This window comes from Telmatherina bonti (genome assembly GCF_933228915.1).
Source record: "Telmatherina bonti genome assembly, chromosome: 17".
NCBI lineage: Eukaryota > Metazoa > Chordata > Actinopteri > Atheriniformes > Telmatherinidae > Telmatherina > Telmatherina bonti.
In genome coordinates, this window is record NC_136615.1 from 18,793,514 (window position 1) to 18,820,529 (window position 27,016).

General features: G+C 39.2%; 1 protein-coding gene across 1 annotated transcript in view; it reads left to right on the forward strand.

Moving 5' to 3' along the window:
• Window positions 1-24,302, forward strand: part of LOC306768414 (mediator of RNA polymerase II transcription subunit 13-like) — an 86,536-nt gene extending 62,234 nt beyond the window's left edge. Inside the window, exons 5-31 of the mRNA XM_079256769.1 lie at window positions 6,429-6,574; window positions 7,531-7,731; window positions 8,835-8,999; window positions 9,987-10,143; window positions 10,258-10,362; window positions 10,622-11,278; window positions 11,685-11,898; window positions 13,351-13,429; window positions 13,522-13,643; window positions 14,784-14,880; window positions 15,059-15,276; window positions 15,433-15,611; window positions 15,739-16,667; window positions 16,945-17,124; window positions 17,233-17,462; window positions 17,544-17,742; window positions 18,569-18,857; window positions 18,954-19,206; window positions 19,298-19,486; window positions 19,606-19,829; window positions 19,988-20,130; window positions 20,523-20,681; window positions 21,339-21,503; window positions 21,711-21,874; window positions 22,898-23,062; window positions 23,216-23,325; window positions 23,476-24,302. Coding sequence (XP_079112895.1) covers window positions 6,429-6,574; window positions 7,531-7,731; window positions 8,835-8,999; window positions 9,987-10,143; window positions 10,258-10,362; window positions 10,622-11,278; window positions 11,685-11,898; window positions 13,351-13,429; window positions 13,522-13,643; window positions 14,784-14,880; window positions 15,059-15,276; window positions 15,433-15,611; window positions 15,739-16,667; window positions 16,945-17,124; window positions 17,233-17,462; window positions 17,544-17,742; window positions 18,569-18,857; window positions 18,954-19,206; window positions 19,298-19,486; window positions 19,606-19,829; window positions 19,988-20,130; window positions 20,523-20,681; window positions 21,339-21,503; window positions 21,711-21,874; window positions 22,898-23,062; window positions 23,216-23,325; window positions 23,476-23,608 — 5,872 coding nt within the window. The 3' untranslated portion in view covers window positions 23,609-24,302. The remainder of the gene's footprint in view (window positions 1-6,428; window positions 6,575-7,530; window positions 7,732-8,834; window positions 9,000-9,986; window positions 10,144-10,257; window positions 10,363-10,621; window positions 11,279-11,684; window positions 11,899-13,350; window positions 13,430-13,521; window positions 13,644-14,783; window positions 14,881-15,058; window positions 15,277-15,432; window positions 15,612-15,738; window positions 16,668-16,944; window positions 17,125-17,232; window positions 17,463-17,543; window positions 17,743-18,568; window positions 18,858-18,953; window positions 19,207-19,297; window positions 19,487-19,605; window positions 19,830-19,987; window positions 20,131-20,522; window positions 20,682-21,338; window positions 21,504-21,710; window positions 21,875-22,897; window positions 23,063-23,215; window positions 23,326-23,475) is intronic.
• The last annotated feature ends 2,714 nt before the right edge of the window (window positions 24,303-27,016 follow it).

The following is a 27,016-nucleotide window of genomic DNA, read 5'->3' on the forward strand; positions in this document are numbered from 1 at the left end:
ACTCATGCCAACTCCTGCACATTGGCACTGCCGCCTTTGTCAGGCTTATCTGGTGTTTATCTGGTATGTGTCCCTGGAGCACAGTAGGGGTTAGTACATCCAAGAGAAGATTCCCCAGCTATGCTCTCCTTCTGCCCCCTCCCTCCCAAACCCAACACAACACTCCTGCTCTCTTTGTGCCGGAATGGGAGGAAAGCACTCTGGGTTGGTAATGCATTGCATCAGATGCTGAGGGTAGTGTGTGAGGGAATTACAGGGATACAGAACGAGCAGAGAAGACAAGGCATCAGAAAGAGGAAGCACAGGGAGGAGGCTCAGTGTGGGTGGTGGTGAGGTGGGGATCAGAGAAGGTGGGGGGTCGTAAATTAATTATTACAATAGACGACTGAATAGATGTATCAGTCTGGCTGTCTCATTAGTTCAGTCAATTCTCTGTGTGCCAAGTAGAATGCACAGTGTGTGTATATCTCTATCTATCTATCTATCTATCTATCTATCTATCTATCTATCTATCTATCTATCTATCTATCTATCTATCTATCTATCTATCTATCTATCTATCTATCTATCTATCTATCTATCTATCTATCTATCTATCTATCTATCTATCTATCTATCTATCTATCTGTCTGTCTGTCTGTCTGTCTGTCTGTAATATTAATGCCTAAAAGCTCATGCCAAAAATAATAGATTAATATTCATATGTTTTTATGGCAGACATTCTCCTGGGCATCCAGTTTGAAACAGATAGAAGTACATACATTTCTTGCTCAAATGTTTCCTGTTTGCTTTAATTTTTTTTTATACCTTAAGATTTCTGGCTTAACTTGACTGAGAAGGAAGCAGGTTTTCCAAAATCCAATCCTCTTCTGTTCTTCTCTCCTCAGGGAAAAGTGACATTGACACATTAGCCATCTCCAAGGCAACAGACATTTGGTCTTAGGCCATAAAACAAGGTCACAGAATCACAATGGATGAATCAATATGTAAATAATTTAAAAAAAAAAAAAAAACATTGCTGTATGTCTTCATTTTAAGCCCAAATACTGGAGACGGATTAGATATTTGCAAATTTTTACCAGTGTCAATTCTGTTTATTTGCCCTTACGTATTTGCACAACTTAAATGCCACGGCAATTGGACATTGGCAGCAGAGGAAAGAAGCCAGAGGGGTCTTGTACAGTCTCCCCAAATATATAACAAGATGAAAGGTTAAAAAAGAAATTTGCCAGATGACCTAATTTCTCTAATGTTGGAAGTTTTATTTTCCTGCTTTCAGGGACTTAAAACCAGACCCAGTCCCAGGTGTAATGAAAGTGTGCAAGACAATCACACACTCTTTATCTTCTAAACTGATAAAATGTAAGACGTTTTAGCCTCACATTTTACCGGACTTGGCATTTGTGATCAAGAGTCACAGGGAAATTTGAAGGGAAAAGACAGCGAAGAGAAAGAGAGAGAAGATAATAGCAAGTGGTTAAAAAAAAGTAAAAATCCAGATATGGCTAATATGAAGGGCCAGAATATTTTGACACATTAAAAGGTGACTGACAAGAAAAATACATTTAGACTGGCAGATTGTTAGATGCACTGACAGCCAGACAGAATGGATAAGTATTTTATGGCTGAATAAATGTAAAAATGGTGGCTGACAGAATGTATTGTGTGTGTGTGTCAATAGGAATGAAAATAGAAATTATCGTACCACTTAAGCTTAAACTAATGAATTTGGTTATTTAACTGTGCTAAACGTTTATACAGTGGCTCATTGACTGGCTACACATACTGCGAGCCATAAAATATTAATGCACTAAAGCGGAATTAGACAGATAGCACACATTGTTATTCCGTCTTTCTTGTAATCAACTGCATGAGAAAAGTTCAAGACAAAAGCTCAACAAACTTCTCTCTCAGTCGTAAAAAAGCTCATTAAATATTTGCATTATTGAGTTATTTTGTTTTTTTCTCCTTTGGAGTATGTTCTATGCGTGTGCGGCAAAAAGCAGAGAACTCATGATTCACTATCCCCCAGATTTTTTCCCATTACTAGGAGGAATATGTCGAAAAAAATATAGCTGGAGTAGAAAAGAATATACGGATCAATAGAGAGGGTGGTGATACATCACAGCTGTAAAGTACAACCGGATTCCTTTCATGATTTTTAATTATAACAGATATGAAGCTAAGGACCATGGTAGGTTTCATTGATGTTCCCACTGTGGTTAGTGACTTAAGCGTCTCCACTTGGCATCATTTGAGAGGTGATGGCACAAGTTTAAATTTTCATGGAATTATATTTTTTTTCTGTGCATCTTATACTTATTCACAGCCTGAGTGTGCATAGTTTGTGTCCTTGAGCATGGCACCTTTTCATTGTCCTCATACAAACAGCATTTGAGCACAAACATTGTGATAGCAGCACCGGTTAAAGACACCCACAGGGGGCCACTGAATAATACATCAAACTTTGTGCATCCGCCTTGTGTTACTTTTAATAGTGCTGTGTACTGCTGTATGTGTACATGCAGCACCATTTACATGCACCCGCATAAACCCAAGCATTACTATGCATGTTTGGTGGTTTGGTAGGATTTGTTTGCATGGAATATATTCAGCAATTGTGGCTGTACAGAGGAAGGAGTTGTGGAGGATGTGTATACATGGTGCTCACAAGAGCTTGCAAGAGTGTAAACATCCTCCATATTGGTCCACATGCTCCAGAGGAGTGTCTACTCCCGTGTTGCTGTGTGGGAAGATTTAGCTAGAGGGAAGAGGATAAGTGATAATGGTGCTTCTCTGGTGGCAGACAGAACATTAAGGTGCAGATTAAGTAGATTAATCTCCCAGATTTGAGAGAATCTTAAGAAAATGCAGTCATACCAGCTGTTGTTAGTAAGCACTGTTATCACATCATATTATTTCATGTAGATAAAAGCCTTTGCTGTTTTACTGTTTATTTTTATATTAATCTTTCTATTTATATTAATCTTTCCTATATATATATATATTTTTTTTTACTTGATTAGAAGCAACCCAGTGATGTAAACTGTTATTATTTCCTGAGCAAATGTGTGCATTTGTTATATTGATGATGCATGTCGGACATTAACCACCTCCCCTGCTGGCTGTCTGGCTGATTGGTAATGCTGCGATGGGTTGAAAAGATGCATGTTGTTACACAAGTCTTTTCCTCTAATTGCCAGTGCTGGTTAAACATGCATGCAGTACACTGCACATGTTCAGAATCTGTCATATGTGTGCATTGATGTACAAGATTTGTGTTTTTTTTTTCCCACAGTGCACATGCATTAGATAATGCCAAATCTAATAAATGTTCTATATGACACACTGAATTAAGCTGATTTTATTCTACTGAAAGAGTCCAGACACATACAGTGCAGATAAAGCCACATGAAAGTGACACACAAGCAGAGATGGTATTTTATATGGGTGTGTATTCTCTGGCTCTATATTACTAGATTGATTTCACCATAAAATCATGCTCAGTAGCCACCCATTAAAGCTCTGATCTCATCGATATGTGTGCAGCAATTGCAGTGTGGGACGCTGAATTATTCACCTCCCCTTCCTTCTCTCATACTGGCTTTGCTTTCATTTTTCTTTTTTTCTAACAGTCTTTCCTTCCTTGTCTGCCTAATTTCCTCTCTATCCCCCTACTTTCTCATTTTGTCTCAATCTTACTCAGGCATGTCCTTAATTCCCTGTGTCTCCATCTTATTCCCCCCAACCCCTTCATAGTCAGTTCTGGTTTTTTTCTTCTCCTGTTCTGTCAGCCCTTAGGCATGTCTCAGCCATCACTCCTCTTCATTTATTAATACCTGTACTTATACAGCCGAGCACACACACACAGAGGGCCACCTCACATATTGGTCTGCTGTTCTCACACACATGCACTTATGCCTGCCAACTGCACAAAAGCCCCAGAGGATGCAAGAAGCCCAGTGTGTTCACACAGTCACAGCAGCTTACTGTGCAGGAAAATGCCCTTTGTAAAAGGACAGGGAGCATCAATCACCCAGCTGGGTCAGACTGCAGTTTGATGCTCTTTTTGTTGCTCTGCTTTTTCCTGACTTGCATTTGGTTGCACTTTATTGCAGTTGCTTAAGAGCTCATGTTATAGTTGTCCTGCTTTCATGAATTAAAATTGTTTATCAAATGCTGTCGTTCAGCTAAACATTGTCTCCTCAATTATAAAATTCATGTTCATCAGTACTTGTTGTTTTGTGACAATTTTTACATACAGCATCATAAAAATCATGTATGTTACCAAGTAAAATATAAATGTTACCCAGTACGTAATTCTGTTCATGTTTGGGTTTAATACAAAGACAACACTGAGAAGTAAAAGATTAACTATGATCATATGCTGTTTGGCCTGGTCTGTTTAGGGATTTATGTTTTATAAGTTCTGATGAGCGCTCAATAAGATGTAAAAACAAAAATAAGATGTAGAAAATGTAAAACAAAAGTTCAAAACTTGCTAACTTTTCTTATTGCTGACCCATTTTTTCTGTGAATCATGTAACAAGTGCATCTATTCATACCTCCAAATTGTTGACGTTTCGCAATTCGTAATTATAAACATCCTGAGATGGCAGCAAATCTTTAGGACTGTATTTATATAACTTGACTGCAACCACAAATTCTAAACAGTACAACATATAAGCCCTGACCAAGTCTAATTTTCTAACATTAACCATATATTTTGTTACATTAAAACCACAAGCGTGTTTATTTTTAATGCATTTTTACTTACTGTAGTCATTCCAGAGTGTGAAAAATGAAAAGACTGTGGTAAAACATGTAGGATAGATTTTGTAATCAAGGCTTCTGTCAACTCAGCAGGCTGACACCTCAAATCACGCTCCTTCTCTCTTAATGATATTTGTAACCAAATGGAAATTTGTGACCAGCAACTAATGTAAAAGTCCACCATTGTCTTCATGTTTAAGTCAGAAAATGTGGTTGCTGTGCAATTGTTGTGCTTTTATCATTAAACTTTGAGGTTTTATGCTGTGGACCAACACAGCTGTTTCATGCTCTGTTGGGACATTGGCTTGTTGAAACAGCATCAATACATGCAGGCAGATGACTGCGCTGAGGATTCAACACATTCAGAATAAATTAAAGCATATGACATCAGAGATGCCAAGTATCCCTAAATGATAATTGTGTATGTGTGTGTGTGTGTGTGTGTGTGTGTGTGTGTGTGTGTGTGTGTGTGTGTGTGTGTGTGTGTGTGTGTGTGTGTGTGTGTGTGTGTGTGTGTGTGTGTGTGTGTGTATTTGTAGAAAGGATACTGGTACCCTTGACTTGCAGCTGTTTCCCCATGCAGCTATATATAGCTCTTCATATGGTGGAATGATGCGCTTAGGACAAGGTTGGAGGGCAGTGACATTGAAAGCATTTTGACTCATGTGTTGTTGTGGTGATGTGTACGGCATAGATGATGGACTGCTGTGTTTTGTATGTGTGTGTGTGTTGGGTGGGTGGGGGTTATTGAGCTTAAAGGTGTGAAGGCATCATGTGCCATGGTGCCAGTTTGTCGCAGGCATGCATATGTATGCACTTTAGCTGTGCTCTTCCTCCACTGATTGTGCAGACCTGTGTTCAAACCACCTGCTGTCTTGTGGGTAGGCTTTTCTCTGCGAGCATCAGGAATGTTTATGAAGCAGAAAAATTGGCCTCTTCTCCCTTTGGGTGCATTAAGCGCCATCTGGAGGCTGTCATGGTCAACACTAGAGATATCTGGCTCAAGGTGTTGTAGCCACAAGTGTGGAACTGGCCATTTTATTGAATTTGATGATCCATTACGGCTCAAATGGAGGTCCACTCCCCTAGGTCCAGGCCGCCCACCACTTTTATAGATTGCAATAAAGGACCAACAATTACTCCTCCATGATTAAAAAAGAGCAATGTGTGATGAACTATGCCGAGGCTGTGTAATAAAGCAAGCATTTGATATGTAAACATGTAGCCACCACAATCAGTCATAACAAAATGAGAATTTATACCTGCAATAAGAAGCATATGTGGGAGCTGCAGAAGATCTATAACAGTTGAGCTTAACCAGGCTTTAACAAAGAAACACTGTTTTCTTTCTGAATTGCTGTTTGCAGAAAAGATCTCATCATCTGTCATGCCACAGTCTGGAAGGAAGTCATATGCCTATTTATCTTTTTGGCACATCTCACACAGACGTGTGAGGTAACATCAAATCTAAGGGAAATAGACAGACAGAAGTATCTGTTTTAAATTGCAAACATCTATTATTGTTTGGCTTTTAGGCTGTGGAAAATCTGAAGTGGAGCAGAAGGCTTAAACCCACACGTTTCTGTAATCAGCATTGTTTTTAAATCTCTAGCTCTGGATTTGTTTTCTAAATCTTTACCTTCTTCTGTCCCCAGTGAACACCTGTCATGTTCCTTCTCCTTCTTCCTCCATGGGGAGAGTAACGTTTGCACAAGTGTGGAGATTGTCCAGCACCAGCCTGCATACCACATCACAGAGCACCATATACATCTTTCCCAGACCTCCACCTCACCTGTACAAGGTAATACCATTTGATATTTCAGTATTGTGAACAAAAATGTGTCAAACTAATAGCACCATTGATTATGAAATTGTTTAAAAGGGTTAAGAAAAATTATTTTCTTGACCTCTTCTTATTCCTTTTCAGACTTGTCTTGTCCTTTTGTTTTATTCTGTTACTTTATTTTAATTTAAGATCAAAATAAAACAAACAATGATGATGAAATCTGTTTGAAGGCCAAGTTGATGGCACATGATTATTATGGCACTGATTTATCAGTAATAAAAGAACAGCAATAATAATCTATATTATAATGAAAGATCCTCAAAGTCTGTGCATCACTTTGGGTTTTTATGTGTTTTTATTTATTTTTTAACTAGTGTACAGCCATGCTTAACATAAAAAATAGATTTAATGCGCAGACCGTGATAGTTCAGTTATTTGTTATCTTGATTTATATTTCTACAGATTCAATACATAATTGGAACTTAACTGCATTGTATTTGATTAAATATTACTTAATTATTAACAGAGATATATTTTTTCTATTGTGCTGCTTAAACTAAAATGATTTAATGATAATAAAAAGGGTTGTATATGTTTGGTGTTAATTTGTCATCTTGTAAAAACATCAATGCTGATAAAACGTATATTAAATATTAAAAAGTACAGCATTTTTGTTTAGTAGAGTAGAATGAGACGGTCTGTGATTTCTTCCTCATTGTAATTTAGTTAATGTGCTTAGCTTTTCCTCAAAAGGTCAGTCATAACATTTTTGCTTAGGTAGGTTTATGATTCTGGTAATATCTTCATATTGTGCCATTTTAATACTGTCTAATTGACAATTACTTGAAAGGTAAAGGAACTTTCTATAAAGTAATGACTTATTATTTTTCTACACAAAACCATCTTGTCCTGCTTTGCATCTTCCTCACATTTTGACTTATTTTTTCATAATTTTTCTTTGCTCTGTCCAGTGGTTCTGAGTCCGTATGGATTAAGTGGTACTCTAACAGGTCAAGCTTACAAGATGAGTGACCCAGCAACACGGAAGCTGATGGAGGAATGGAGCTACTTCTATCCTATGGTGCTTCAGCAGAAAGACGGAAGTAGTGAGAAAGGGGAAGCAAGCCAGGCGTATGAACACAGCAGTCATGTGGCAGTGGAGGTCATTGTAGGTATGGTCAAAATCATGCAAAAGAGTGAAGAACATTTTTGCAGTAATGAAAGCTATGCACAACTTTTAGAAAAAGCTTCGGCAATAAAAAAAAAAAAAAAAAAGGATGCTAGAATTACGGATGTGCTGTGGAGTTAGACCACAATGAAATCCACATTGTATTTATTGCTGTATATTACCACAAAGCAGCGCATGGCGGAGAGCACTGCAGATCCTTCAGCATGGAGGATGATGAAGAATTACATTAGGCCACAGCTATGGAGCTCTACTAAAGCAAACAGTGAGAAATCAACATTTCATCGATTACCCTCAGCTTCTTTGTAGACTAGCAGATTGAGCAGAGGCATTACTGGGTGTGCTGTCTTGACTGTGATCATGCTCAAAGTCTTCTTAACACATCTGAGAGTGGAAAATGGGAAATGACTTGTAGGCAGCAGAGGAGAATAAGACAAAGAGGAGCAGTCGGGAAGCTGAGGTATAAACTCCGGGGAGTTTCTCTAACAATCTAATCAGTCTGATCCTGCAGCGTCGGCTTGACCTGATTACAATTAAAGCTCCATTGGATACCAGTGGCTTTTCTTTCTAAAGAGAAAAGCTTGAAATGATACTAAAAGATGGAGTGTGGAGGTTTATTATTATTATTATTATTATTATTATTATTATTATTATTATTATTATTATTATTATTATTATTATTTTTATTATTAATAATAATAATAATAATAATAATAATAATAATAATAATAATATTATTATTATTATTATTATTATTATTATTATTATTACTATTATTATTATATGAATATGTTTTATCTGAGCTCCAGAAAGTGTGATAATTAATGGATATGGAGCATATGATCACATATAGCTACTGTATTTAGCCAGTTATCAGTCATGTGTGAAACATATCATACGTACTATAAATACAGCATATACGTTTTGACAGAGAGAATTGTGTGAACAAAGACATTTGGGAAAAATAATTACATTTAAAAATGATTTTGCACCCTTTTTACTGACTGAGCCATACAGTTAAACGTGAGCAGCAAGCCATCCTGTAAGTTAATACTATTGAATCCTTTTCTTTCTCTTTTGCCTTTGTAGGTGGAGTGAGGATGACCTACCCTGCTGCTTTTGTGCTGATTGCCCAGGGGGACCTGCCAGTGGAACCGCCTCCACCTGTTCCTGCAGCTCAGGGCTTCAGCAAGGAGCCAAACCACTGCAGTGTGGCGCTGACTCCGCCAACATCACCAGAGCAGCCCTGCTCCGGTAACAGCCGCACATACACCAACCTGCCTGCTGACAAGTTGATTACATCATGAATACATGTGATAAAAACCACAGAAACACTGAAACATAAAAAAAACTACAAACTATTAATCCAGAACTGCAAGTTTACTAAAGTTAATTTGACTCACAACCAGTTCACTTTCTTTACATGCTTGGAATAAAATTCAGCAAAATTTAAAACCAATCACAAATAAAACAGGTGGATGAATATATACCAAATATTTTCTGGGTATGGATTAAGGGTGGCAGTCTGAGGCTGGGACAAAGAAGTACACACTTTACTGACTGGGCACCAGTATGTGCTTTTTTAAAATTTTTTATCTGTTTCTGTTATGGTGGTTATAGGGTTATTTCTCTGAGGGAATATTCAGTCATCACGTGACAATTCAGAATTTGGCCACGGTCAAGTATAACTGTGTAAGGCTCTCGGGCATTGTTCATAAATGTTTAGTCTCTTAAAGATCAACTTTTATGTTTATGAAGCTATTTCTCCTAAAGTTTAGTTAGTGAGCCAATCTTCCTAAAAAACATGACAGAGAATATTAGATCACAGCATAATTAGTTTTGAGACTTTCTGCGAAAACATTTCCTATTATCGGACTTCCTCTTCCTTTTCCCATGAAGAACATTGAATGCTAGATTTGATCAGCTGGTGGGTCCACAGCTGTCGCCCTGCCTGTGTGTGCACAGCACTAGAAAAGAGGAACCGTGGTGTTTCCCTGCTGCCTGAGATTATAAATGTATGCTTGTGACAGGCATGATTTGATTCACCCCAAAAGACTTTAGTAGTGGAATAAATGAAGGAGTTCTCAGTGTTGGGATTTAAAACAAACGTTTGGTGAAAAAAAAAAATGCTTTTGCTGCTTTCATATGTTTCCCCTGCATCCCTCCTAAAATGTGAACCTCTAGTGTGAATGCTTTTAGTCTCCTCTATCATGACATCTGCTCCATCTCTTACTTTTTCAGCGGACAGTGGCTTTGTGACTTCAGTCTCCAGTGTTCCTACACCAGACAGCAGCATGGCGATCCCCAGTATCAGCCCAAAGCATTCTGGGAAGAAGCTGACTTGTCAGGTGGTGCATCAGGCCTGGAGGGAGTGTTATCTTAACCAGCCTCAGCACATGTATGTTAATACAAAGTTTTTATCCCCTCAGTTTGGTATAAACAATGTTATTTTCCTAACAGTACATGAGTGAAGCTGAGCAAATGTCCTTATGAATCTGTTTGTTCCCTGCAGATCAAATCCGCCAAGTGACGTGATACAGAGAACGGAAGTGCCAAATGGAGTTACAACGTGGAATTTCAATGATCTGGGAGCGAGAGCACCCTGCAGTTGCTCCAGGTACCCTTAGATCCACACAAGTTATACTCAGTCTGAGAACTTTTTATGTGTGAAATATTATCTCGTCACGTCTACAGATGCAATGATGAAGATGGTTGCTTAGTGATAGTATTACCTTTTGTATTCCTTTACTCTTTTAAAATCACTGACTGCTTCTTTGCTTCTTTGCATTTGTCTGAGCAACTTGTTCAAAGACCTACGAACGTTTTACCACATGGATTTTTTTTTTTTGTGTAAATAATACTTTTTTGTTTTGCAGGTTAAAGCAGCAGAAACTGAATGTGACTATGACCTCTGCTGCCAACCTTCAGACTAGTGCCAACCCCACACAGTCGTCTGGCCCTTCATTATACCCTCCCTCTCTGCCCAAACACAAGACCAGTGACAAAACAGAAAAAGCTGACAAACAGTCCAAACGGCCAGCTGTGATTCCCTTCCACCATCGTCTATCTGTCACACAGGAGACCCCATTGGAACAAGACTCATCTGGGGGGCCACAGCTTGGAGGCCTTGTTGCACTTGAGCCACCCATGGAGCCCCTAGCTTCTCTGCCAGATTGCAAGTACTCCAAGCCCCTCTCCAATGGTAGAAAACCCTCTGAATCCCTTCTCCATTCACCAATGTCTCCACTCCCACCCACTCTCAGCCCACACCCTAGGATACAAGACCCAGAGGTTCCGGATGCCCCTGTGGATATGCCTGTGTGTTCAGATGAGGTTTCAGGACTGGGAGTGATTACCAGTGAGACAGCTGTGTATGCAGCTCTCCTGAGGGAGAGGGGAAACGGGGCTGGATGGTGGAGAGGCTTCAGAACTCCCAGGACTGATAAGACTGACTTTAGACCCCCTGAACTCCCCACTGATAAACAAGAGGAAATGAAAACAGAAGCAATAGCTGAAGGAGCTCCACTGAAAAGGTAGGAGGGCTGCAAACAGATAGTTGCATTTGGTGTGGAAAGGGCAAAGAGTAGCAAAGGGTGCAGATAAAGAGACTTTGTTATCCAGAGAAAAATGCTACCAGAACCTAAACCATATGTATTACAAAACAAGTGAGGATGTGTTTTAAAGTTGTGCTGGAGTTACAATATCTGACAAACCTCATAAAATCATGTGACTCATCTTAGGAACATGTGACATATAATGACACAAAGAACATATGAATAAGAACAATATTAAATCGCTGCTTTATGTGTTTGTCGTGTGATGGACCCGTCCATTGCTGGGATAGTTTCCAGCTTCCTCCCAACCCTTAATTAGACTAAGCGGTATAGAAAATAAATGAATGAATGAGTATATTTGTTTGTTTGTTTGTTTCGCCCCCAGACTTTACACACAGACTCAGAAGAGATTTAAGATCTCAGAAGAGCGAGTGAGGGACCACATCCACACTCTGGGCCTGTTTGACCAGCCAGGCGTGGAGGCACTACGGGAGACTGGAGATGATCCCTATGAATTTAAAGAAGGAGACATTGAGTATACTTTCTCCTCTTCTAAGAGGTTAAAGGGTTCAGGGCGAGAAGCCAGCAAGAAGGTCAAGGTAAGATTAACAGTTTAAGTACATAACACGATATTAAATGAAGACAAATATAATGCTTCTTCTGCCTTGGGTAAACACTTTTATAAATGCAGAGGCAGCCAAAGAACAATGGCTTGCAGTTTATTTGAAAGGAGCAGTTTTCTCTGACTTATGCTCTCAACAATCGCTGTCACCAACTGTTTTGTACCAAACATGATTTTTATGCCCAGCTTTAAATAGTAAACAAAGAAAGTTGAACTAGTTGATGAACATGCATGTGGTATTTAAAAGCTCAAGACACAGACATTTATTTGAAGAGCTTGTGTAGAATTATGATACTGGATCATGTGCCAAATATGCTAATGATATGTACAAGTTGGATGAATAGATTGGTACTTAAATCCTTTAACAAGTTAGGGTTATGTTGTGTCTGCTTCCCCCAAGTGGTAAAAAATATGTCCTGCAAATTCAAAACCTTGTGGCTCTATATATAGATACACATTAATCAAATCAAATCAAAGTTTATTTGTATAGCACCTTTCGTACAAGAAGCAGTTCAGAGTGCTTTACATATATTAAAACAACAGTAAAACAAATAGACACATCATCACACACACACACACACACACACACACACACACACACACACACACACACACACACACACACACACACACACTGACACACCCCCAAACTCATGTTGCCTGATAAAGCTTCTAAAACATTCTTCTGTCTCTTTAACCAACATTAACAATAATAGTAAAAGAATAAACATAAAAGAGATAACATCTGGCTTGGCAAACTGTGAGGAAACGATATCCTGGGGATTCCCTCAGACCAGGGGACAGCCCACCCATAACTATGGGGTGCGTCACCACTGGAACGGCCATGACTCAGGGCTGGCCCCAATCTGTACTACAGCCAAATAGCTGTAATACAGGGGCCAACTTGTCAGAGGCCATCCCCATGGCAACGACCCAGCAAACTGAACAGGCAACACCCCCAGCATGGTGGATCCCCATGAGGAAAACACCGGAGTAACAGAACTTAAGATCAAACAAGACTAAGACCTACAAGGAAGCAGCTAAGAACATAAAATAAATAAATAAATACATAATAAAAGTAAGCATAATAATAAAATATTTAAGAAATAAAGCAATAAAATCAGATAGAAATAAATAGGTAACATAGAAACAGCAATGAGGACAACAACAATAAATAGATAATCCTTACATAGACTCAAAACCAGATAAGATAATCTAAAAGCTAAACTAAAAAGGTGGGTCTTGAGCCTCTTTTTCAAAATATTAATGGTCTCTGCAGCCCTGAGGTTCTCCGGCAGGGCTGCAGAAGTGCATGAATTTCTTTGTCTGTGTCTTTGTCTTTAGTGTTCAGTCTTTGGCTTTATTTTTTACAAAAATTTAAATAATATTTGATTGACGTTTTAATTTTTCCTTCTCATTTACTCTCAAGGGAGAAGAAATCACCAGCAATGGTTCACTACCTGATGGAAAAGATGCAATGTCAATATTCAACTCAGCTCCAAAATCAGGTGGAGATCTTACCACCAGCATCATGTGCATATTTACACTGGGATATTTCAACAAGTTTCCATTAACTGTTGGTGTTGATTGTCTGGTTTAGATGACGTGGCTCAAGATGACGCTGCTGCTAAAGCCAATCCTTCTCTGACCAGAGAGAAAGATCTAGTGGTCAACATCTCTGATCTTGACAACATATTTGATGAGGATGAAGAAGAGTTGGGGGTGAGGCATCGTAATCTCTCTGTTCTGATTCAGCCTTTTTAAAACTTGTTATGGAGGACATATTTGTGATTTAGTTAAAGAACATACATCTATTAATTCGGTGTAATTATATCATCAATATGCAAATTTCCTCTGGGATTAGGGTTTTTTTTGTTGTTTTTTTTGGTAGTATTTTTAGTATTGTATTGAATTGAAATTATTGTAGTTCAATTCAATTCAATTCAACTTTATTTATATAGCGTCAAATCACGGCAATGCCATCTCAAGACGCTTTACAGACAGAGGGGAAAACATAATGAAGGCCAATTCATAACAGCCTATATAAGGAAATCAACAGATTGAGTTGAGTCCAACTCAATCTCCCATCCTGAGCAAGCACACTGGCGACAGTGGGAAGGAAAAAACTCCCTTTTAACAGGAAGGAAACCTCCGGCAGAACCCGGCTCAAGGACAGGCAGCCATCTGCCTCTGCTGTGTGGGGGGAAGAGGACAGAAAGACAACAGACAACAGGAACTGCTACTCCCGGCCAGGGAGACCTGCTGAGACAGGAGACATACATGTTAATGATGCAACACTGTTATTGGGGGGGGGGGATAAAGAGAAAAAGAAAGAAGCTCAGTGTATCAGGAAATGTCCCTCAGCAGTCTAAACCTATAGCAGCATAACTAAGGGATGCTAACCATCCCTAGCTATAGGACTTATCAAAAAGATAAGTCTTCAGCCTAGTCTTAAAGGTGGGGAGGGTGTCTGCTTCCCTAACACTAACTGGGAGCTTATTCCATAAGAGAGGGGCCTGATAACCAAAGGCTCTGCCTCCTGCTCGGCTCTTTGAGACTCTAGGAACCACAAGTAAGCCTGCAGTCTGCGAACGAAGTACTCTACTTGGTATATAAGGAACAATGAGGTCTTTGATATATAGTGGTGCCTGGTTGTGGAGGGCTTTATATGTAAGGAGAAGGATTTTTAAATTCTATTCTAGATTCAACAGGCAGCCAATGAAGAGAGGCTAAAACTGGAGAAATATGATCTCTCCTATTTCTCCAGTTAAGCATTTTATGTTTGATTGCATTGTGGTATTGATTTTTGTGTTAACAAAAATGATGTACCTAATAGAAAATTATGTTTGTAATTATTTGCAGACCGTTTACCCAAACCAGCAATCAACCAAACTGCTGGTGTCAACCGACGATCGTCCTGTTGGGAAAGAAGGAAGAGTTAATGTAACGTATCCATCAAGTGAGTAACGTCTCAATAAAATAATTCTTTGATATGTTTAAATATAGTCCATAAGCACTTGATCATCTACAAATAGCAAGCTATTCATAATTTCCTAATATTATATCTATTAGAAATATTTGTATGACTCTTCCCTTCTGCTATGTTGATCTCTTTCTGCGTGTCTGTCTCCTTTTAGCAGTAGCAGATCTCCAGCGAATGTATCCCACTCCACCCTCTCAAGACCCACATCCAGCTTTTTCTCCGATCACACCACATCGTGACACCCCATGTCAAGAGCCTCCTCCACACACCGGATTGGCTGACCACCTGCCCTCTTTGGCCTCCACCCAGATCAGTGAATGCAAGATGGAAATGGAGGAGGGTATGGCTAGTCCCAGGCAGGATGATATCAAGGTGAGAAGAAATTGAAGCTTGTTCAAGTCCTGATGGCGTTGATATAAGTGATGGCGTTGTATTCTAAAAATGATTTTATCTCACTAAACCCATAAAGCACAACAAGTGGACAATAATATATAAAAATAACATTCATATATCCTCCTTTTCGTTTAGCCACAGGTAGACTCTTCCATGTTTGCTCCATTACCCTGCCTCCCCAGCCAGAGTCTACCACCACTCAAGATTCCTGAGCAGTGTTACTACCGACCATCCTGGGCTCTGTTGCCCAAAATTGAGCATTACACCCCGATTATGCATCAGCAAAGCACTGGTTTCACCAAGGATGGATACACGTGAGTAGTCAACCATGTTGTGTTGTTTGTATTAAGTATGAAAAGTGGTCACTGGTCCCTAGATATTAAGACATACTGTTTCTTATCTGACTATGTTTTTGTTGTCTGCCATGTATGTTTTTTCCAGGAACATTCCCAGTGTCAACACCTTCACAGAGCAGGACTATGGCCAGATGAGCGCCACCACTGCCTCCGTGAGCACCATTACAGGCATATTGCCATCTCCTGCCACACCGCGCTTTTCTGTGCCCACCCCACGAACCCCACGTACACCAAGAGGGATTAACGCTGCAAGCTCAGGGCAGGGTTCAGTGAAGCAGGATGGTACTGAGCTCAGCTCACCAGTGTCCACCCCGTCCACTAGCCTGCCTCTAAGCTCAGTGGAACCCCTAGCTCGGCCAGGACCCTCACTCCCTGAGGCTCACAGCCTGTACGTTGTCCTTTTGCTCTCAGACTCTGTCCTTAGTGTCTTCAAAGATCGCAACTTTGACAGCTGCTGCATCTGTGCTTGTAATATGAATGTCAAAGGAGCAGATGTTGGGGTATATATCCCAGATTCCACCTGTGAAGATCAGTACCGCTGTATGTGTGGCTTCAGTGCCATTGTAAACAGGCGCCTGGCTCATGGAACAGGCCTTTTCCTGGAAGATGAGCTGGATATATTTGGTCGGACTTCTGAAATAGGCCAAGCAGCTGAGAGGAGACTAGCTCTGTGTCGGCGGGATCCAACTATGGGGGACTCCCGTATCAAGCAAGTGCAGGATACAACCTCTGCCTCACCATCAGTCATGATCGTTTTGCAAGAACAGTGCTCCCAACCCATTTCCTCCTTAGCGTCACTACATTTCCCCCTCAGCTGTTCATGTCACGGCCGCAAGGGGGCTCTTCTCCAAAGCTGGATGTCAGAAAAGCAGTGGGCAGATGAGAGTGATGCCTGTGTGGACTGCTATAATGCTTTGGAGCAGGGACTGCAGTATGTGGACAACCCCACAGGAGGGAAGGTGGATTTAGCTGTTGTGAGAAGTAGTGCTCTTCATTCCTGGCCAAACACTAATGGTAAGTAGTGTTGGACTTGACTGCTAGTGATGAAATTTTAATAATTTATTCATAAGGAAACGTTGGAACTATTATGTAATGAAGATTCAGATTATTGCAAGGAAGTCTCCTTTTTTTGTACACATAGCCATTTTCTTATCATTAAAGGTGACTTAATGTATTTTCTGTGGGCCTTGTTTGTTTTGTTGATGTTTCAAACTTGCTAACATTTGTTCATCTGTTTATATCCCCTTTTTCTTGTGTGTGTGTGTGTGTGTGTATTTGGCAATTTCCAAAGTGGTGGATATGAGCATGTTGTCGTCACAGGATATGGTTCGTATGCTGCTGTCTTTGCAGCCTTTCCTGCAGGATGCCATCCAGAAGAAAAGGACAGGACGGACCTGGGAAAACATCCAGCATGTTCAGGGTCCACTCACCTGGCAGCAGTTTCACAAGATGGCTGGGAGAGGCTCCTATGGTGAGTTCACACATTTTTATATTCTGAATTCAATTATATACCCTTTGTGGTACTGTAGATATAAAGCTATGTACAGGCTGAAGACGTAACAATCTCTTTATTTTTAAGGCTCGGAAGAGTCTCCGGAACCCTTGCCCATCCCTACAGTCTTACTAGGCTATGACCGAGAGCGGGACTTCTTGGCGTTGTCCCCTTTGGCTTTGCCTTTTTGGGAGAAGTTGCTGCTGGAACCTTACGGGGGACAACGAGATGTTGCTTATGTGGTGATGTGTCCAAATAGCCCCTCTCTGCTGGCTGCAGCCCGGGCCTTCTTCCAGGAGCTCAGTGCTGTCTATGAGGTAAGATCAGAGTCAAAAGCACATGTAAAGCAAAAATGAAGACTTTGCAAAAAGCACAAACTGTGATGACTTCTTTTGTAGACATGTCGCCTGGGGAAGCATCGTCCTCTAGCCAAGGTGTCCAGAGATGGGCTTGTGCGTGTTGGGGAGGAAGTGGAGCCAGAAAAACTGGAAGAGCTGGATGTGGACCAGTGGTTGACAGGACCCTGGACTGGACAGCAACACACGGACAACCTCAGCAAACTTAAACTGTATGCTTATGCCTGCAAGCACCAGTTAGGTAAGATAAACAGATTTATCCCATCTAATACCTCTGTGTGTGTGTGTGTATATGTGTGTGTGTGTGTGTGTAGATAGATAGATAGATAGATAGATAGATAGATAGATAGATAGATAGATAGATAGATAGATAGATAGATATACTATTGTATTGTTTCTTTCATTATCTGTTACGGAAGCCTGGAGCTGTCAAAGGATCTTATCTGTATTTGAATTTTCTGTATCCAGATGCAGTGACCATGGGCTCCGTGTTTGGACGCAGTACTGCTTTGAACTTGCAAACGAATATTTTTACATTATAACGTGATAGTTATTATGTGAAACTTATGATACGATGCATTTTATCCTCAGAATGCGAAACATAAAGTAGGCTACTGTATAGAGGTGTCATTGTAACCTAGAAATATTGGTGAAAAATGCATTTTATGGAACTTTTTTTTTTTTTTTTTTTTTTTTAACAAGGACTCATTTTTCTACCCTGATTTGTTTTCGTACAAACATGAATGTGGAACATTTATAAGCAACACAGTACATCACCTGCCTGCGTGCAGTCAGATGGTGTCTGTCTGTGTGTGTGTGTGTGTGTGTGTGTGTGCTGCTTTTGGTTAACATGTATCAGTCGTTACACATATAGCTTCGCTGTCTTCTGAAAAGTCAGCAACTCTGTCCTCCTTGCTTATAATAATTATACATTATATGTTTCACATTCTTACAATAAAAATACAATGTTTTAATGTAATAAGATCCCTTTGTTTATTCTAGTGACAGCTCTACACCTAGATAATATGGGTACAAAGATCAACACAAATCATTATTCTTTCTTTCAGGTCCCCAGCTCTCAAGCCAGCCTTTGGATAGCAGTCTCCTGTTACCTCCCAAACCCCAGGCTCCTGCTAACAACACATCGTCATCTCAACCTGCATCTTCTGGCCAGAATCAGGCTTGGACTGCTGATGGAGAACCAGTTTCAGGTGCTACTAATGCAACAAATGCCTCAACCCCGACTGGGACCAGTTCTAGCCAGTCAGGCGAGACAACACAAGGGGCATCTGGTGATTCCAAAGGACCTCCAAGTTCCACACCATCAGCTAACACGCCAGCAGAAAACCCTGAACTGTAAGACCAGATGCTATTTGGAAATGGGCATATTTCAAATCCAGTGTCAATCACTGCAGATAAATAACAACTTGTTTCCTCTTTTGCTGTTTCCAGTACCTCGGAGCAGTCAAGAATTGGCATCCCCACTGTGGCTGACTCAGTGGATAGCCATACCAACCCTCCAGCCATTGTTATTTACATTGTGGATGCTTTTCTCAGTACAAGTGGAATGAGAAATGAAGGGGGGGATGAGGAAGAGGGGGAGGAGGTAGAGTCAGGCAGCATTTGGCTCCTCGGGCTTCTTCGCTGCTACTCAGAGATGCTACAAACTTTGCCTGAGGTGATGAGACCTGCACTGGTGCTTCAGGTAAGAAAATGTCACACAGTCAACTAAAAGAGTTCAACAGAATTCTGTTGTCATCATTTTGTCTTTTTTCCATTTTGTCTCTGTATTTTAGGTTGTGCCATGCCAGTATCTTCTCCAGCTAGCGAGTGGGGAGAGTCATTTGTACCTACAACACCTTCGCTCCCTCGCTTTCTCTTGTTATTCCCAGTGCAGACGACTGTTATCCCAGCAAACGCATATTAAGTCCCTGACCGGCTTTGGCCCAGTGTCCAGTGTCAGTTCAGTGCTTAGAAGTTCAGAGGTAAACGTGGAAATTTCATGAACTTCTTGATTTGAATCAACTTTTATAATATTTTTACTCAAAGAATTATTGTTATATACTCTCTTATATCTGCATTACTTATTGTTTCATTCATTCAGCATCCCAGCCCCCTGCAGCTATACTCCCCACCATTTATTCTTGGGCCGACCCGTCCAAAGCAGCCAGAGCAAGGAGAGATATGGGCAGAACTCCCTCCCAAAGTCAGTGTTCTCTTTGTGGGATACTGCCTTTCACACGACCAGCGCTGGATCCTCGTGTCCTGCACAGACCAGCAGGGGGAGCTCCTGGAGACGTGCATTATCAACATTGATGTTCCCAACAGGTGAGAATTGGTTCTTTGGTTAAAATAATAAAAAAGCTGGTTGTAATTACAGAGACTGCATTATACTCATGGAAAGTTTGTTAAATGTAAAAAGGGCCCGACTTCTGTGAAAAAAAATACATTGATTTATATGATTTTCAATATTTTTCTCATCTCAGAGCAAGACGTCCAAAGGTATCAGCTAGGAAAATTGGACTACAGAAACTGTGGGAATGGTGTATTGGCATCATTCAGATGACTTCACTGCCGTGGAGGATTGTTATTGGTCGATTAGGCAGACTGGGCCACGGGGAGCTAAAAGGTGAGTGCTTAAGAAAACTGAAATTGTCTGGCTGAATAAAACCAATCTAAAGTCTCTTTAAAGCACCGTACTCATGTACTACATGAGAATTTAATTTAATTTAATTTAATGCAAAACTTTGTCAGCTTCTTGTTCTGCACTCCGTACATGTCTATCTAATCCAGTAGTGCTTTAATGAACAAAGAGGAAAATTTTTTATTTTTCTATAAGGATCTAGATCAGATACTTAACTTTCCCAGGTATCATTTACAATAATCTACACAGGATTTAACAGACACTTGTGTTCTTTACTTGTGTTTAGTTGATCTGTCCCTGCATTTTAACCTGGCTTGCTTCGTTTTCCTGTTACCTCCCACATTCATACACATTCTTTCCCTCTCGCTCTCAACTAGACTGGAGCTCACTCCTTGGGGAACACTCCCTTCATTCGGTAGGACGCCAGCTGAAAGATGCTTGCCGTATGTGTGGGATCTCAGCAGCCGACTCTCCTACTATCCTCAGTGCCTGCCTGGTTGCCATGGAGCCACAGGGTTCCCTTGTAATCATGCCTGGTACGTAGCAAGTCCATTACATCCAGAGTTTTATTTTTTTAAGAGCTCTGGATATTTTGTTAAAGTTTACAGGTGTAAAATAGTTTTGTTTCACACTGAAAATGTGAGACAAACAGAGAATAAAAAAGATTACTTGTTACACTATCAAGCAATGAATACATGAAGCAATGAACGTGTCTTTTCTTACCATTTGTGTACAACTTTATTTATTGTTCTTACAAATCATTTTCACGTTGGTCAAAAAATACAGTGTGACCCACTAACATCTGGCTTTTGGGTCCCAGTCAGCATTCAGATTCATATAAAATTGACCAAACGTGTGCAGCGTTGAGTTTTCTTCAGATCCAGCTGGATGGGGAACAGAAGACCCAAGTGCACATGCTAAACTTGTAAAAACTGTGTAAAAACAGTCAAAGTTATGCCATTAAATAAAAGACAAAACACCCGGACAGAACGTGGTGTTTCTGTGTTTTCTGTTGGAATGACTACTCTCTCTGTACTTTTAGCTTTGTAACTTTGAACACATTTTACTCCCACTAAAAACTATATTTTGTATTTTGAAGTAAACATAATGGGACAACTTTAAAAAAATACTGTTGTACATGAATACATAATTGTTCAAAGGATCTTATCTGTATTTAAATTTTCTGTATCCAGATGCAGTGACCATGGGCTCCGTGTTTGGACGCAGTACTGCTTTGAACTTGCAAACGTCGCAGCTAAACACACCTCAGGACGCTTCCTGTACACACATTTTAGTCTTCCCAACTTCTGCCACAACCCAGCTGGCACCCAGCTCCTACCCTACAGAGGATAATAATGGTAACAACCTCAAGGAAATCCATCAGAGACTTTATGATATAGATAACACCAAGCCTTTGTGTAAATATAATGCTGGTTTGTACCAGTACAAAAAATATTCCCAAGAAAGTGATAATTCCATATTAAGGGTGTTGATAAACTTATTCAGGTCTGATTAAAAATCCAATGTTCCGATTTTGACAGAAATCCCTTCTTTTTTCCCCTTAGATGACATGTTTGATCTTCCCTTTCCTGATGAACTGGAGAATGACATTGGCCACGACATGATGCTGATCACAGGAAACCTTCACCCTTCCCCCAACACTTCTCCTGTGCCCTCGCCTGGCTCGCCGTCTGGGATGGGAATGGGATCCCATTTCCAGCACACCAGGGTGAGCCAAGTCAAAGAAATCAGTGTTTTGAAATGAATGACTCCCTGTTGCATTAGGAAAAAATATTACATGAAGTATTTGGAACTATACTTTAATGTGAAGGCACTTCCTGATTGTATTTCTTCAAATGTTGACAAAAACATGATCAAACATCAGGCTCAAAGGTTTCATTTGTGTCTGTTTATATGATTAAGTAAACTATAAGAATTTGCTTTGAAGTACTTGTAATGGCATCTTGCAGTGATTTAAAAAATGAACTTATGACCAACAGACCCCAAGCATTACTACAAATTATGATAAAAATGCCTTTAAGAACCTCTTAAACTCTAGATTAGATTTTGTACTGGAAGCATAAGAATTGGATGAATCTTTATTAACCCTCCACGCTACATTTTATGAAAAGGCATACATGAAAAGTTAAATGAATTAGATGTATAAATTACATTAAACTAGGTAGAAATGTATAGAAATGTATTACAACTATGTAGAAATCTAAGTGCCAAAATAGGAGAGAAGAATAGATAAGTAGATAAAAATTTTATAAATACAAGCAATGCATCACACTTGTAGAATCATTCTAAAAATCAAAAATAGACCGAATAACTTATTCATTTAACTATTTTAAATCACTTTAAATCTTATTTTTAAAAATCAATGGAAAATTAAACAAAGTCTCATGTAGTCTTAAAGTTCATGCAAACAGGTCAGTTGTTCCAAAGCTTCATCAAAGTTTGCATAATTTAAACTTCAAGGCATCTTACTCCAAATAATTCTGGGTCCGTGTCCAAATGAAGGCTTGGCATAAGGATGAGCAGAGCAGCTGTGGCACTTTATTGAACTGCAATACCTCTGCAGGCAATCTCTTTCTATATGGCATATTTATGCAATATTATCAAGTTTTACAACTGCTTTTATATCAATATTGTTTTGAAATATTAGCTACAGATATATGAAAGAATGATGGAGTCCATAACCCAGGATTACAATGAAATGCAATTTGATGATTTTATCCCATGTTTGCAGAGCCAGGGAGAGCGCTTATTGTCCCGGGACAATCCCCCAGAGGAGCTAAAGCAGCAGCCGCTGGCGTTGGGCTACTATGTCTCCACTGCAAAAGCAAATGGACTTCCTCACTGGTTCTGGGCCTCCTGCCCACAAGCTGAGAGTCAATGCCCACTCTTCCTCAAGGTACTCAGCACCTTGTCTGTGCAGGTTCTTGTAATGATTAAAGGAAAAATCAGAAGTTTATTGATTTGATCCAGATTTTGTTCAGAAATTAGGCATTGATCTTTTCATTTTAAAAGCTTCACTATTTAACACTGTTCCTTGTTTTTCCTTAAGGCCTCTCTCCACCACCACATCTCCATAGCACACTCAGATGAGATTGTGTCGGATAAGACCAAGAGGACCCCTCACCCCTTAGACTCAAAGACCACCTCCGATGTGCTCAGGTAATATTTTATTAACCAGCATGGAATTAACACTGTTGATTATTAGTTATGATAGTTAAAAAAAAAAAAACATAAAATATTTATAATAAAATATTTATAATAAAACTTATTGGATACATGTATTAAAAAGTGGTGTTTTCTTGCACGCAGGTTTGTATTGGAGCAGTACAATGCCCTGTCTTGGCTGACGTGTACACCTGCCACACAAGATCGACAGTCCTGCCTGCCTGTCCACCTGGCTGTGCTGATTCAGATGTACAATGCTGTCCTGAACATGCTTTAGCAGTAGGGACTGAGTTACCCACATCTTATTCTGTGCCTCTTTCTGACCACCAGAGAGCACCAGAGCTCTTCTGTTGTTCGGAGCAGAAATGGACTTAATGGCCAAATACTGTACAGGGATTATTCCCATGGCTGGAATGTAATGAATAAGAGAAAGGACGTCAGTCAAGTGCAACATCATGAAGACCCAGGTGCAGTGTGTACCTTTAAACTGATTTTTTGCCTGCTGTGGTGCATGTGAGTGGGAAACAGATGGATCTACCTATGCTCACCATATCCCACATGGTCATCATCTCTCAGTGGCATTTGAAGCATCTGTGGATGACATCAACAGCGAAGCTCTGTATGATTCTTTTTACACCTGTGAAAGGGGACATCTGTGCAGGACCATGTGACTCCATATTGTGCAACCAGCAAAACAGCATGACAACACAAACACACGGGTTTGTTACAGCAAGGATGTTTCTACGATTTTGTACAGAAATGCAGTGTTGAGCTTCTTGGGACTTGCAGCTGGTTGCTAAAACGTTTTATTAAGGGGAGCATTTCATAATGGCACTTTTTTCCTCACCGTCCAAAGTGTTGTAGATATAAACACAATGGCAAATATTTGACCAGAGAAGATGTGTTGTTTATAGTGTAATGCAAACATTTACTGAAAACTGAGACTTATTTTTTAATATTTAAAACAAGAAGAAAAAAATAGAGCATTTTTCCCCCCAACTGACTGTCAATTGTCTTGGGATATGAAATAAAATTAGTCAATTTAATGCAACTGTAAAATGTCAATATTTATAGAAATTATATCATGTCATAAAATTTGACATCTTTGAATATAAATATATATAAATGTATATACATAAATATATATTACCTCTTCCAAGCAGGCACTTAATGATGAGGGGGGATGGGCAAAGCCAACTCTTGAAAGGTGGGCTCATAAATAACATTTATCAAAGAAAATGCATTTTTCTTCTTTTCTTTATTTTATACTGAAAAAAATTACCTTTTATTTAATGAATTTAACTTAAATTGATGCAGGAGTATGATACAGTATACTGTATATTTATAAAGTATGCATATTCTGCTAAATAAAACAAAAACAACAAAAAATCTAAACTTGAAATAGACAATTAAATACCATGATATTTCAAAGTTATCAAATATTTAAGAATGATGCTTTATTTCATTGGCTTTCCTAAAAGATGTCAAGCAAACCAATAGAAAGGCCTGTCTCTTCAGCTTCCCTCAGTCTGCTCTCATTACAATCTAGCATGTTTGTATATACACTTTTCAGATGTGTTCTTTTGGTATTTCTTAGAGCTGTACATTTCATGCTGGTTTATTTGAAAGTAATTCATATCAGTTTTTTTGTATTTCTTTTCACTTTAACCTTTTTTGATATGCAGTATACACAGTGCAAATCTCATTTAATTACAGCCGAGAGGTTGTTCTGCCAAATGAGTATACACAAATGTACAGACAAGTGCAGAAATTTGTTACATTTGTCATCACTTTGAATATTAAACAGATCCACTTAAGTGTGAGTGATCTGTTAATTTTACACTCTTTTTTTTAGTAAATTATTAAATCTCTTAAAAATGATGCTGTGTTCAGGTTCAGTTTGTCTGTCTCTCTCTGTATGTGTGTGTTCTCTGGTACTCTGGCTTCCTACCACCACTCAAAGACATGCATGTTAGGTTAAATGGTTGCTCTAAATACCCGGAGGAGTGAACATAGTGTAAATGGTTCGCTCTCTTAGTTGGTCCTGCAATGAACCTGTATGTATCTATATCTATATCTATATCTATATTGATCGATAGATATAGATATATCTATCTATGTATCTATACATTCTCACAGATAGATAAATAGATTTTTGAGCATTCTGCATGATGATTTTATCCTTCTACATGCCACTATACTACATCATAATATATTTGCACCTATAACATTGAATATATTTTAATATTCTTTAGACTTCTGCATTGCATACTATTCTTTATTCATATAAAAATGAATCATTAAGATGAATGACATAATTCTGAAAACCTGCCGACAGGATACTGGATACTGCCTAAACATAATACAAGGATATTTTCTAAAATTGCACATGTTATGCAAGAAGGTAAGTAAATTTTTTATTTTGGGTTTTAAACATGTCTGAGTCATGGGTTTATGACATTGCTTACGACAACACCTGAAGAGATTATATTTCAGGCTTTGCTCTGACAATAAGCACTTCCGTATCTTTTACTAATAAGATTGCATGTGGAAATAACCTTTGAGGAAGACTGGTGTTTACTGCTTGATCAGAGCAAAAGAAAACAATTATTGTTCCTGCTACGTGATTTTTGACCTGAAGTTCTTGTTCATCTGGCTAACGTTTAAAATGTGTTTCAACATCATACAGGTATGCATGAGAACTGATTCTATTCCTTTAGGAAGTGCAAAGAGAACCAAAAACAATATCACAATGTTGTCACTTTAAAGAAGAACTCTATCTCTGCACTTATGGTCAACTAACAAGGTCAGTTAGTCATCAATAAAAGAGGAAGAAAAAATTAACTTAGATGGGACTTTTTAAACTCATATCAAGCTTATTTTGATATCAGAATTAGTAGAAACTCAGGGACAGTTGGAGACTCAGTTAGTGTGTGAATGTGTAGTTGGGGAGCAGTTAGGAAGTCACATACAACCTAAAAAAAACAATATTAAATGCATTTCTTTAGAATTATTATATGTACACCACAGACTCATTCAAAAGCACTTAATGTGTGTTAAAGGATGAAAGACAGCGGTCTTTTTATTGGATGCAGGGGAGAAGAATTTGACAAGACAAGAGAAAAAAGGGGCTCATGAAAGATGTTTTTATTTGACCATCAGGGTCACAAAAAAATAATTGAGTGGAAAACTACATTTCCAAAGCACCAGGAAAAACTTAGTGACAACAACACCAGACAAAAAGCACATCTTTGAGGGAGTGGGCAGCTCGAGGACACCATGAATGAAAATGACTGAGTAGCTGAAGAGTAAAAGCCATTGGAAGAGTCACTTGTGATGGTGGGCCTGTCTAATGGCCATCACAACTGGAGGAAGTGGACTCTTAATTGACTGCAATGTGTTTTCCACAGATGGCCTATTAGCCCATGGCCATTCAACTCATATGTGGCTTGCCAAGAGCTTTTCCTTTTTTTCATTTTACTGCCAAATAGCCTACAGACTGGACAATTTAGACCATGGTCTACCTTGACATAGCATTAGTATAAATACAATTAGAAGTAAATTACTTTTTATGTCACTATGCTGCCTACCATGCACTGCAAGAGATGACAAGGTTGCTCAGAAAAGCTCTGTTGTTTTGCTATGAAACGATAAAAACTGCATTTACTGAATACGTGTGGTGAAA